Below are 13,713 nucleotides of genomic sequence, written 5' to 3'. Positions count from 1 at the left end.
ATCATATTACAAGCATAATACGAGATGGCATTTGCATGCTAGTTGTTCCTAACAAAGAGCTGTTAAAGTGTGAGGTCAGGTCAAAATGTTGATGTCCAATCTGGGATAGTTTGTTTGTTTGTTTGTTGGTTGTTTACCGCCGCACTCAGCAATATTTGAATCTGGACCAGACAATCCAGTGATCAAACTGTAATACGCAATTGTAATACGATGACATTTGTCATGAGCCTGACCACCCGATCCCGTTAGTCGCCTCTTACGACCAATCTTGGTTAGGCAAACAATAGTCGATATCATTGTTCGCTTTGTCAAAGACCAAACTCAGTCAGTCAGTCAGTCATTGTTCGCTTTGTCAGAGACGGAGGGCTGCTTTTATCAGTCATTGTCAGTTATAGTCGGTGTTTAACGTCTACATCTAAATCAACTACATCTTCATCAACGACTCCCTCTGTTCGAAATTCGGTGAAAAACTGTTTATTGTTTGTCAAGTTTTGTACAATGTAAATAATTGTTTCATATCTGTAAGAATTACAGAACTTAAAAGGTTTGCAGACTTATGTGTATGTTTGAGCCCTGAACATTGGAAGTGTGAGCGTTTTGCTCCAGAATGCCTTGCAAAGACGTTTCAGAATGCGGGGCTGTGGGGTAGCCTAGTGGTTAAAGCGTTGGCTCGTCACGCCGAAGGCCCGGGTTCGATTCCCCACATGGGTACAATGTGTGAAGCCCATATCTGATGTCCTCCGCCGTGATATTGCTGGAATATTGCTAACAGCAGTGTAACACTAAACTCCCTCACTTTTAAAAATTGGAGACGACTTATTCTTCAGTGATTATACCAAAGGCCAGTCACGTGTCAAAACCTACCCGTGAATATCTGGGTTAGGACGGGTCCTCAGAAACCCGTGCTTTTTTCGTAAGAGGCGACTAATAGGATCGTGTGGTGACACTGGCTGATTGGTTGATGCATGTCCTCGTATCCAAAGGTGTAGAGCAATGCTCATGATATTGATCACTGGTTATGATGTCAGACAATAGCCCGTGACACCTCATGCACTCTCAAGTAACATCAACTACAACAGAGTCACCCTTTGCAAGTCGTTTGTTACATGCGTTCAGCCAATCTACAAATTCACCTCGGCACTCTCTCTACTATGGAATCCTAGAAGGGACATTGTCGCTATGTCGCATTGTCGCGTTGTCAAGAACAAGTAAAGTGAGGCAAAATAAACCAAAACGCGACACGCGACATCGCGACAACGCGACATTTCGCCCATTTGTCGCATTGTCGAGATGTCGCGTGTCGCGTTTTGACTAATATTTTTCTATTCCTCCAAAGGGCGACACGCGACATAGCGACAATTTTCAAGGTCAAAATATGTTGCGTTGTCGCGCGTCGCCTTTTAGTCATATGTTATAATACATACTATACTCAATATTTTAACAAAGCGCGACGCGCGACAATGCGACAACGCGACATTTCATCAAAATGTCGCGTTGTCGCATTGTCGCATGTCGCGTTTTTAGTAAATTTTAGGCTGTTTTACATCTTACATAGGGCGACGCGCGACAACGCGACACATTTTGACCTTGAAAATTGTCGCTATGTTGCATGTCGCCCTTTGGAGGAATGAAAAAATATATTATTCAAAACGCGACACGCGACAATGCGACAAATGGGCGAAATGTCGCGTTGTCGCGATGTCGCGTGTCGCGTTTTGTTTAATTTTGCTTGTATTTGAGAGGGCGACAACGCGACAACGCGACAATGCGACAACGCGACAATGTCCCTTCCAGGATTCCATACTCTACACAGATAAATATGTAGGCCACTGGTCCATGTGGACATTATCGAACAGAATTTACAAACGCAGCATTAAAAAATGAAAAAGGAACATACCTGTGTGTAGTTGCTTGACAGCAATACTGCACTGTTTGCAGGGGCGGATACAGTTTTGGAAAGGGGGGGTGCACACTATTGAGAAATGGAGGAGTGTACACTTCATTTTTACTCGAGTTTCAATGGTCATTTAACAAACTTTCAGCACAAGGGGTATATGCGCACCCAACCCCCCAACCCCAACCAACCCCAACCCCAACCCCCCAACCCCTCTGGATCCGCCTATGGTTTGTCAGCTTGTTTACTATTGCAACCCTGATACGCGCAGTTATTGAGTTCAGTTAAACGACCCTTGGACAGTATTGCAGGGCCTATCAGATGATACGGGACGACAGTGATGCAAGTGTTATAAGTAATAATGAATAGTGGTACACAGGGATATCTGAGAATTATACCCCATAAACTGAAGGTATTGCCAACCTTAACAAGCATATGGTTAAGATTCAACAAAGTAGAGGATATTAAAGTGTCTTACCTGCGTAAGTAAATGACGAGTGTAGAGCCCCGGAGTGATTTGTGACTGACTGTTGCCCGTATACATACTCTAGATTACCCTACTATGTAACTACAATGACGATGGTTGCTACAGTGAACTTTAGTCGCCCTGTCTCGACCCTGTTATGTGCTTAGAATGGCGATGAGGCTGTTAACACGAACTTTAGTTACTTTGGACAGAAACAGGTAAGAGTTTTGAACGAAGGAATTGATGACAACGGTGTTCAAGGCGAAATTCACAATGAATTAGATTAGCTGTTCAGCCTGTATGCTACCGTTTGTTATCATGGTACATTATGGTAATCATGATAATTTGATTCGATGATAAGCATGGCTGTAAATACAGATAAATGCTTTGAGCCTTAATGATACGTGTTAAGTTTGGAGTTTAACTCATCTGTTCAGCACGATAAGAGATACAGGTCCTGCAATATCTGGATTATGTCTGATTCTCGTTATCATTGTGACCCAGGAGAGGATTAAGATTGTGGGACGTGGTGATCCTGTATTATCTCTGATGCGCGTTATCTTGTGACCCAGGAGAGGATTAAGATTGTGGGACGTGGTGGTCCTGATTATGTCTGATGCGCGTTATCTTGTGACCCAGGAGAGGATTAAGATTGTGGGACGTGGTGATCCTGTATTATCTCTGATGCTCGTTATCTTGTGACCCAGGAGAGGATTAAGATTGTGGGACGTGTTGGTCCTGGATTATGTCTGATGCGCGTTATCTTGTGACCCAGGAGAGGATTAAGATTGTGGGACGTGTTGGTCCTGGATTATGTCTGATGCGCGTTATCTTGTGACCCAGGAGAGGATTAAGATTGTGGGACGTGGTGGTCCTGGATTATGGTCTGATTATGCGCGTTATCTTGTGACCCAGGAGAGGATTAAGATTGTGGGACGTGATTGGTCCTGGATTATGTCTGATGCTCGTTATCATTGTGACCCAGGAGAGGATTAAGATGGTGTGATTATGTCTGATGGACATGATTAAGATTGTGATCCTGGATTCTCTCTGATGCGCGTTATCTTGTGACCCAGGAGAGGATTAAGATTGTGGGACGTGTTGGTCCTGGATTATGTCTGATGCGCGTTATCATTGTGACCCAGGAGAGGATTAAGATTGTGGGACATGGTGATCCTGTATTATCTCTGATGCTCGTTATCATTGTGAACCAGGAGATGATGAAGATTGTGGGACGTGGTGATCCTGTATTATCTCTGATGCTCGTTATCATTGTGAACCAGGAGATGATGAAGATTGTGGGACGAGGTGGTCCTGAATTATGTCTGATGCTCGTTATCATTGTGACCCAGGGAAAGATTAAGATTGTGGAACATGGTGATCCTGGATTATGTCTGATGCTCGTTATCATTGTGACCCAGGGCAGGATTAAGATTGTGGAACATGGTGATCCTGGATTATATATGATGCTCGTTATCATTGCGACCCAGGGAAGGATTACGATTGTGGGACACGGTGATCCTTGATTATGTCTGATGCTCGTTATCTTTTTGACCAAGGGAAGGATTACGATTAAGGAACATGGTGGTCCTGTTTTATTTCTGATGCTCGTTATCATTGTGACCCAGGGAAGGATTAAGATTGTGGGACATGGTGGTCCTGGATTATGTCTGATGCTCGTTATCATTGTGACCCAGGGAAGGATAAAGACTGTGAGACATGGTTATTTTTCCTGTATTATTCGCTATTTCCAATCGCACATAACGTGATAGAATTTATGTAAAACTTTGTCCAGCCTCTTCACGTCAATGCGTACGTTGTCAACACTTGTATAGGTTGAACAGTCGTCGAAACTGCAAACATAATGCCCAGAACACAACCATGATTCCGTATGAAATAGATCACCATTGGTACTTTTTTTTTCTTGTTTTTCATTTATACAACCATCAGACATCTGTGTACAGTTTCTTTAGGACTGAATTTATTTTATGAATGATAGTGTTACCAATATCCTAAACATATTGACTCAGTTGTACGCAGTACATGTTTTCACACTTCGGAACCCTAAATCTGTTGTTTAGTTTGCTTGTTGTTTAACGTCACACTCCGCAATATTCCAGCTTTATGGCGGAAGCCTGTAAACAATCCGGTCTGGACCAGACAATCCAGTGATCAACATCATGAGCATTGACTCAACCAAGTCAGCGAGCCTGAACGCCCGATCCCGTTTTTCGCCTCTTGCGACAAACATAGGTCACTGAAGATGATTTCTTACCGGGAGGCTTCACGGGTTTGGACACATTGTGAAAAAAACGCACATGTGTGTTTGAATGCCTCACCGTTCATGGCACTATTCTTATTAAAACGTCGAACCAGACTACACAGTTCTGTTAGCTATGTTCTTTGTAATGTAACATGACGGTATATATTGTTCATGATGTTTTAAACATTCACCTAATGCCATAACCGACTAAAGTATTCGTGATTATTTTTATTATCTGTTTTATTAATTGTTCAACACAACACTGCCACGAACACGGCGCTATCACTACACAGCACAGGTTGATGTCCCTATATTGTCAATAAAGTATCCCCATCACGTATACATTTACATTTTTATATTGCCATGAAATCATTAACTTCATCACTGACCATACACATATTTCACCCAAATCAGTCACTACTTACTGTAAGGCGACACACCTTGAAATACTACATATACACAGGGGCGGTGGGGTAGTCTAGTGGTTAAAGCGTTCGCTCGTCACGCCGAAGACCCAGGTTCGATTCCCAACATGGGTACAATGTGTGAAGCCCATTTCTTGTGTCCCCGCTACGATATTGCTTTAATATTGCTAAAAGCAGCGTAAAACTAAACTCTCTCACTCAATCCTACATATAAAGACTTCAATGCCATAAGTAACGTAAAAATTATCTCTCAGAACATTTTCATATTTCATGTTTCACTTAAAGTACCAACAAATGGTAGCTCCTGGTAGGTAACTGTATTCTCTATCTCTATCCTCACACCAGCATACTATATTTTTGTTTCAGTCACGTACATGACGTATGCCGAGGATCGTGACCAGCATTCGTGACAGAAATCTGTCAACTCAAAAATAACTTCGTCAACGCTTTTGTGTACGGCATTTTTACTGTATCTTCAAAACATACACTAATTATATTTCAAATACTGTTACTTAGCTTCACTCACAGCAATTTTACTCTATCTTCAAAGCTTACACTAATTATATTTCAACTGCTGTTTGCTTCACTCACAGCAATTTTACTTTATCTTCAAAACATACACTTAATATATTTCAACGGTGCCCCCTCAATCTTCGGTATGTAAAGCAAACAATACATTTCAACTTATAAGTTTATTCCTTGACAAAATAATTTTATAAATAAATCGCATCTGTTAAAAGGTATTTTTTGTCATTTACAGTGTATATATTTTTCTAATTGTAACAATATCTATAAAAATGTGTATAAATATTAAAATTGATTGTTGATTTGCTAAAAATATAAAATTATTAAATATTATAGCAATAGCTTAGCAATACAAATGCTAAACATAACATGTGAAAATGCTAAAATGCCTAAATTACAACATACAAACTCAAATCAGAAATCAAAGCTAAATATGCTCATTGTCTATATAAAGCCCCTATATTTTTAGAAATGAGTCAAGCCCGTTTGTTAATTGGATGAGTCCACTTGTGAGTAAGGTAAAACCAAAGCAAAATGTAGGGGTACTGAGATAACATGCATTGAGTAAGTGTAGGTGAACTGGGGTGTAGGTGAAATAAGAGTGTAGGGGTTATGGGTGTGAACCATTTCAACTGCTGTTAACTTCACTCGTAGTAATTTTACTCTATCTTCAAAACATACACTAATTATATTTCAACTGCTGTTAGCTTCACTCACGGCAATTTTACTCTATCTTCAAAACATACACTAATTATATTTCAACTGCTGTTAGCTTCACTCACGGCAATTTTACTCTATCTTCAAAACATACCACTAATTATGTTTCAACTGCTGTTAGTTAGCTCGTTAACTTAGTTGACATATGTCATCGTATCCCAATTGCGTAAATCAACGCTCATGCTGAAAATAGCTGTAATCTTGTATTCTTGTTATAATTTTGCCGTGATGTTGCTGTGATATTGCTGATAACGATACGAACTGATTGGTAACGGCGTTAGTACCTGCGCCGAAACGTCGCATTCGTTTCAATAAAGAAGTTGGTTATCCATAGAATTTGGTTTTCCTTGACACGAACTAAGGTTCAAATACTCGCTAGCTTTGACTTTCTGCTTTCATTCATATTAACCTTGGCTGGAAACTGGAAAGAAAATAATATCGTCAGTTCTGGAGATCGGGTTAGTTCTGTTCAAATCACTGCTCACACATTAAACTGCAATCACATCACGTATGCGACCATGAGCTGTTCAGTCAGCCATCGTGACGGTAGTACACAATCTAGTATTGTGGCAACACTTTGACAGTCGGTCAGTACAAAGGCAGCTCTGTGATGGGAGATACCGACGCTTTGGTGTTCTTCGTGAACGGTATAAAGGTGAATTTTCTTACTGTTTTATATCATTATGATGATATATGATACATATGATACATAAATGATACAGTTAAACGATGCACTTATATGGTTCACTCCGTTGAACCGGAAGCTGTCAGGAGTAATGGAGGCAAAGAACTATTTCATATACCACGAGTCGCGCTTAAAATGTTGAATGTAATATATATTGAGTGAGTAATTATTAAATATGAGGTTGGAAATCTGAGAGCACAACCTTTGATGGTGGCGATATTTTATTTTGACATTAAAAATATTTTTCGAACCGAAACGAGGGAAGTACGTTGCCAGCCTTTGCTCGTTTGGCTTGCATATAGAAAGACTGATCATTTTCTCTTTGTTGCGCAACCCTTTTTGCGCTACAGTTTGCCTGTGCTTGGCCATGGCGGTGCTTACGTCCAGATTAATGAGGTTTTGCTGTTTGTGGGCCATGCACTATGGTTGATACGCTGTACAAGTTCACGATGGCTTCAGAGTTTGAATATTTAATCACAATCACAAATATAGACACAAAATGTGTATGTTATGAAATATGTACGAATACAATATTTTCACTTGTATTGTAAACATTATCAAAGAAAACATGCACAAAACACTCAATTTGGATTTTATGCAAAGGAAATAGGTGTTTGTTGAATGAATACTTGCCTTCGTTTCAAATATTGAAAAACTAAATAGAACCATTAACTATTGTTTTCGAAGGTATAGGAATAAATGAATGACAATAATGTTTGTCGCTGTACGTGAATACCATTTCAATGCAGTTTGTTTATTCAGCATGTTCGGCCTCCGGCCCATATACAGATGACACCAGCAGCAGGTTGAAACTTGCAATTTACAAAATTTGACGTCTCAGACTTAGTGCATGATGACGATAAAGTTGTAGCTTAATAATAACGTTTGTATCGTTAGATGCCATTAAGTTGATGAAACTATGTGTTTATTATAGCATGTTCAGACAAACAGTAGGTATTTAGATCTTAGGATTTCATGAGCTGGACATATCATAACAAAACGAAATTCATCCTCAATCATGTCTAACTTACACCCTTTACACTGTCGCAGTGTTCTTATTACGTTTTAATGTCGCCCGGGTTCAACTTGTAATCTGGCCACGCCAATATGCAGTTTCGTCAAGTCGCGACGATATAAGGAACAGTCACCATGCGTTAAATACAATTCCGGTTGTAAATTCAATGTAAATGAAGAATAAGAGTCCTATTTCATACTACATTACAAGCTAGTTTTCCATTCCTAAATTAACGGAAATACTGCAACACTGCCAACACCTTAACGTAACCAAACCCGTAGCTAAATAGAACTTGCTTAATTCCTTTGATCCTCTATGTTTTATGTGGACCAGACAACATACAGCAGCTCTGACCTTCTGTGTTTCATACACCTGTTGATCCTATACCTTCAGAAAGAACGAAGCTGTAACCGGTCAATTGTTTGATCCAACTGTACATGTTATAGTTTGTGACTTCCTGTCTGTTACACATCTGTCTGATCCTACTTTACATGCTATAGTTTGTGTCCTCCTGTCTGTTACACATCTGTCTGATCCTACTTTACATGCTATAGTGTGTGACTTCCTGTCTGTTATACATCTGTCTGATCCTACTTTACATGCTATAGTTTGTGATCTCCTGTCTGTTACACATCTGTCTGATCCTACTTTACATGCTGTAGTTCGTGACCTACTGTCTGTTACATATCTGTCTGATCCTACTTTGAATGCTAAAGTGTGTGACTTCCTGTCTGTTATACATCTGTCTGATCCTACTTTACATGCTATAGTTAGTGACCTACTGTCTGTTACATACATGCTTTAGTTTGTGATCTCATGTCTGTTACACATCTGTTTGATCCTACTTTATATGCTGTAGTTCGTGACCTACTGTCTGTTACACATCTGTCTGATCCTACTTTACATGCTATAGTGTGTGACTTCCTGTCTGTTATACATCTGTCTGATCCTACTTTACATGCTATAGTTAGTGACCTACTGTCTGTTACATACATGCTTTAGTTTGTGATCTCATGTCTGTTACACATCTGTTTGATCCTACTTTATATGCTGTAGTTCGTGACCTACTGTCTGTTACACATCTGTCTGATCCTACTTTACATGCTATAGTGTGTGACCTCCTGTCTGTTATACATCTGTCTGATCCTACTTTACATGCTATAGTTTGTGACCTCCTGTCTGTTACATACATGCTATAGTTTGTGATCTCCTGTCTGTTACATATCTGTTTGATCCTATTTTATATGCTGTAGTTCCTGAACTACTGTCTGTTACACATATGTCTGATCCTACTTTGCATGCTATAGTGTAAGACTTCCTGTCTGTTATACATCTGTTTGATCCTACTTTACATGCTATAGTTAGTGACCTACTGTCTGTTACACATATGTCTGATCCTACTTTACATGCTATGGTTTGTGATCATCCTGTCTGTTACACATCTGTCTGATCCTACTTTACATGCTATAGTGTGTGACTTCCTGTCTGTTATAAATCTGTCTGATCCTACTTTACATGCTATAGTTCGTGACCTACTGTCTGTTATACATCTGTCTGATCCTACTTTACATGCTATAGTTTGTGATCACCCTGTCTGTTACACATCTGTCTGATCCTACTTTACATGCTATAGTTAGTGACCTACTCTCTGTTACACATATGTCTGATCCTACTTTACATGCTATAGTTTGTGATCTCCTGTCTGATACACATCTGTTTGACCCTACTTTACATGCTATAGTGTGTGACCTCCTGTCTGTTACACATATGTTTGATCCTACTTTATATGCTATAGTGTATGACCTCCTGTCTGTTCAACGTGTGGTTGATCCTTCTTTACATCGTTTAGTTTGTGACCTCCTGTCTATTTCACATATGTTTGATCCTACTTTGCAAACTATAGTGTATGACCTCCTGTCTGTTCAACGTGTGGTTGATCCTTCTTTACATCGTATAGTTTGTGACCTTCTGTCTTTAACACATATGTTTGATCCTACTTTGCATGCTATAGTTTGTGACCTACTGTCTGTTACACATCTGTTTGATCCTACTTTACATGCTATAGGGTGTGACCTACTGTCTGTTACACATATGTCTGATCCTACTTTACATGCTATGGTTTGTGATCATCCTGTCTGTTATGCATCTGTCTGATCCTACTTTACATGCTGTAGTTCGTGACCTACTGTCTGTTACACATCTGTTAGATCCTACTTTACATGCTGTAGTTCGTGACCTACTGTCTGTTACACACATGTCTGATCCTACTTTTACATGCTATAGTGTGTGACTTCCTGTCTGTTACACATCTGTCTCATCCTACTTTATATGCTATAGTGTGTGACCTCCTGTCTGTTACACATCTGGTTCATCCTACTTTGCATGCTATAGTGTGTGACCTACTCTCTGTTACGCCTCTGTTTGATCCTACTTTTGCATGCTATAAAGTGCGACCTCCTGTCTGTTACACATCTGTTTGATCCTACTTTACACGCTATAGAGTGTGACCTTCTGTCTGTTACACATATGTTTGATCCTACTTTTTACATGCTATAGTGTGTGACCTCCTGTCTGTTACTACACATATGTTTGATCCTTCTTTTTGCATGCCATAGTTTGTGACCTCCTGATCTATGACACATATGTTTGATCCTGTCTTTTCACATGTTCAGATCCTATGGAGCTGTAGCGACCTCCTGTCTATTACACATATGTTTGATCCTAGTTTGCATGCTATAGTGTGTGACCTCCTGTCTATTACACATATGTCTGATCCTACTTTACATGCTATAGTTTGTGACCTCCTGTCTGTTACACATATGTCTGATCCTACTTTACATGCTATAGTGTGTGACTTCCTGTCTGTTATACATCTGTCTGATCCTACCTTACATGCTGTAGTTCGTGACCTACTGTCTGTTACACATATGTCTGATCCTACTTTACATGCTATAGTGTGTGACTTCCTGTCTGTTATACATCTGTCTGATCCTACTTTACATGCTATAGTTTGTGATCTCCTGTCTGTTACACATCTGTCTGATCCTACTTTACATGCTGTAGTTCGTGACCTACTGTCTGTTACATATCTGTCTGATCCTACTTTGAATGCTATAGTGTGTGACTTCCTGTCTGTTATACATCTGTCTGATCCTACTTTACATGCTATAGTGTGTGACTTCCTGTCTGTTATACATCTGTCTGATCCTACTTTACATGCTATAGTTAGTGACCTTCTGTCTGTTCATATGTTACATACATGCTTTAGTTTACACATATGTGATCCTTCTTTTCTCATGTCTGTTACACATCTGTTTGATCCTATTTTACATGCTATAGTGTGTGACTTCCTGTCTGTTATACATATGTCTGATCCTACTTTACATGCTATAGTTTACACATCTGTCTGACTTTTATATGCCGTCCTGTCTGTTACATACATGCTATAGTTTGTGATCTCCTGTCTGTTACATATCTGTTTGATCCTATTTTATATGCTGTAGTTCGTGAACTACTGTCTGTTACACATATGTCTGATCCTACTTTGCATGCTATAGTGTAAGACTTCCTGTCTGTTATACATCTGTTTGATCCTACTTTACATGCTATAGTTAGTGACCTACTGTCTGTTACACATATGTTTGATCCTACTTTACATGCTATGGTTTGTGATCATCCTGTCTGTTACACAACTGTCTGATCCTACTTTACATGCTATAGTGTGTGACTTCCTGTCTGTTATAAATCTGTCTGATCCTACTTTACATGTTATAGTTCGTGACCTACTGTCTGTTACACATCTGTCTGATCCTACTTTACATGCTATAGTTTGTGATCTCCTGTCTGTTACACATCTGTTTGATCCTACTTTACATGCTGTAGTTCGTGACCTACTGTCTGTTACACATATGTCCGCTCCTACGTTACATGCTATAGTGTGTGACTTCCTGTCTGTTATACATCTGTCTGATCCTACTTTACATGCTATAGTTAGTGACCTACTCTCTGTTACACATATGTCTGATCCTACTTTACATGCTATAGTGTGTGACTTCCTGTCTGTTATGCATCTGTCTGATCCTACTTTACATGCTATAGTTAGTGACCTACTCTCTGTTACACATATGTCTGATCCTACTTTACATGCTATAGTTTGTGATCTCCTGTCTGTTACACATCTGTTTGACCCTACTTTACATGCTATAGTGTGTGACCTCCTGTCTGTTACACATATGTTTGATCCTACTTTATATGCTATAGTGTATGACCTCCTGTCTGTTCAACGTGTGGTTGATCCTTCTTTACATCGTTATAGTTTGTGACCTCCTGTCTATTTCACATATGTTTGATCCTACTTTGCATGCTATAGTGTATGACCTCCTGTCTGTTCAACGTGTGGTTGATCCTTCTTTACATCGTATAGTTTGTGACCTTCTGTCTTTTACACATATGTTTGATCCTACTTTGCATGCTATAGTTTGTGACCTACTGTCTGTTACACATCTGTTTGATCCTACTTTACATGCTATAGGGTGTGACCTACTGTCTGTTACACATATGTCTGATCCTACTTTACATGCTATGGTTTGTGATCATCCTGTCTGTTATGCATCTGTCTGATCCTACTTTACATGCTGTAGTTCGTGACCTACTGTCTGTTACACATCTGTTTGATCCTACTTTACATGCTGTAGTTCGTGACCTACTGTCTGTTACACATGTCTGATCCTACTTTACATGCTATAGTGTGTGACTTCCTGTCTGTTACACATCTGTCTCATCCTACTTTATATGCTATAGTGTGTGACCTCCTGTCTGTTACACATCTGGTTCATCCTACTTTGCATGCTATAGTGTGTGACCTACTCTCTGTTACACCTCTGTTTGATCCTACTTTGCATGCTATAAAGTGCGACCTCCTGTCTGTTACACATCTGTTTGATCCTACTTTACATGCTATAGAGTGCGACCTTCTGTCTGTTACACATATGTTTGATCCTACTTTGCATGCTATAGTGTGTGACCTCCTGTCTATGACACATATGTTTGATCCTACTTTGCATGCTATGGAGTGTGACCTCCCTGTCTATTACACATATGTTTGATCCTACTTTGCATGCTATAGTGTGTGACCTCCTGTCTATTACACATATGTCTGATCCTACTTTATATGCTGTAGTTCGTGACCTACTGTCTGTTACACATATGTCTGATCCTACTTTACATGCTATAGTGTAGTGACCTCCCCTGTCTGTTATCCATCTGTCTGATCCTACCTTACATGCTGTAGTTCGTGACCTCCTGTCTGTTACACATCTGTTTGATCCTACTGTTGTTCGTGACCTACTGTCTGTTACACATGTCTGATCCTACTTTACATGCTATAGTGTGTGACTTCCTGTCTGTTTACACATCTGTCTGATCCTACTTTATATGCTATAGTGTGTGACCTCCTGTCTGTTACACATCTGGTTCATCCTACTTTGCATGCTATAGCAGGTGTGACCTACTCTCTGTTACACCTCTGTTTCGATCCTACTTTGCATGCTATAAAGTGCGACCTCCTGTCTGTTACACATCTGTTTGATCCTACTTTACATGCTATAGAGTGCGACCTTCTGTCTGTTACACATATGTTTGATCCTACTTTACATGCTATAGTGTGTGACCTCCTGTCTGTTACACATATGTTTGATCCTTCTTTGCATGCCATAGTTTGTGAC

The 13,713-nt window shown here is 39.8% G+C and overlaps 1 protein-coding gene and 1 pseudogene across 1 annotated transcript in view; one reads left to right on the top strand and one right to left on the bottom strand.

Moving 5' to 3' along the window:
• Window positions 1-2,431, bottom strand: part of LOC124283195 — a 40,602-nt pseudogene extending 38,171 nt beyond the window's left edge.
• Window positions 2,432-2,528: 97 nt separating this feature from the next.
• LOC124283229 (xanthine dehydrogenase/oxidase-like) overlaps window positions 2,529-13,713 on the top strand; it is a 43,147-nt gene continuing 31,962 nt past the window's right edge. Inside the window, 3 exon segments of the mRNA XM_046719258.1 lie at window positions 2,529-2,578; window positions 2,933-3,014; window positions 3,437-3,658. Coding sequence (XP_046575214.1) covers window positions 2,529-2,578; window positions 2,933-3,014; window positions 3,437-3,658 — 354 coding nt within the window.

The sequence above is a fragment of the Haliotis rubra genome, unplaced genomic scaffold, assembly GCF_003918875.1.
Source record: "Haliotis rubra isolate DU_JTF1 unplaced genomic scaffold, ASM391887v1 Scf310, whole genome shotgun sequence".
In the NCBI taxonomy this organism is placed as follows: Eukaryota; Metazoa; Mollusca; class Gastropoda; order Lepetellida; family Haliotidae; genus Haliotis; species Haliotis rubra.
Note: the sequence above shows the minus strand (reverse complement) of the source record. Positions and strands in the feature narration are given on the sequence as shown.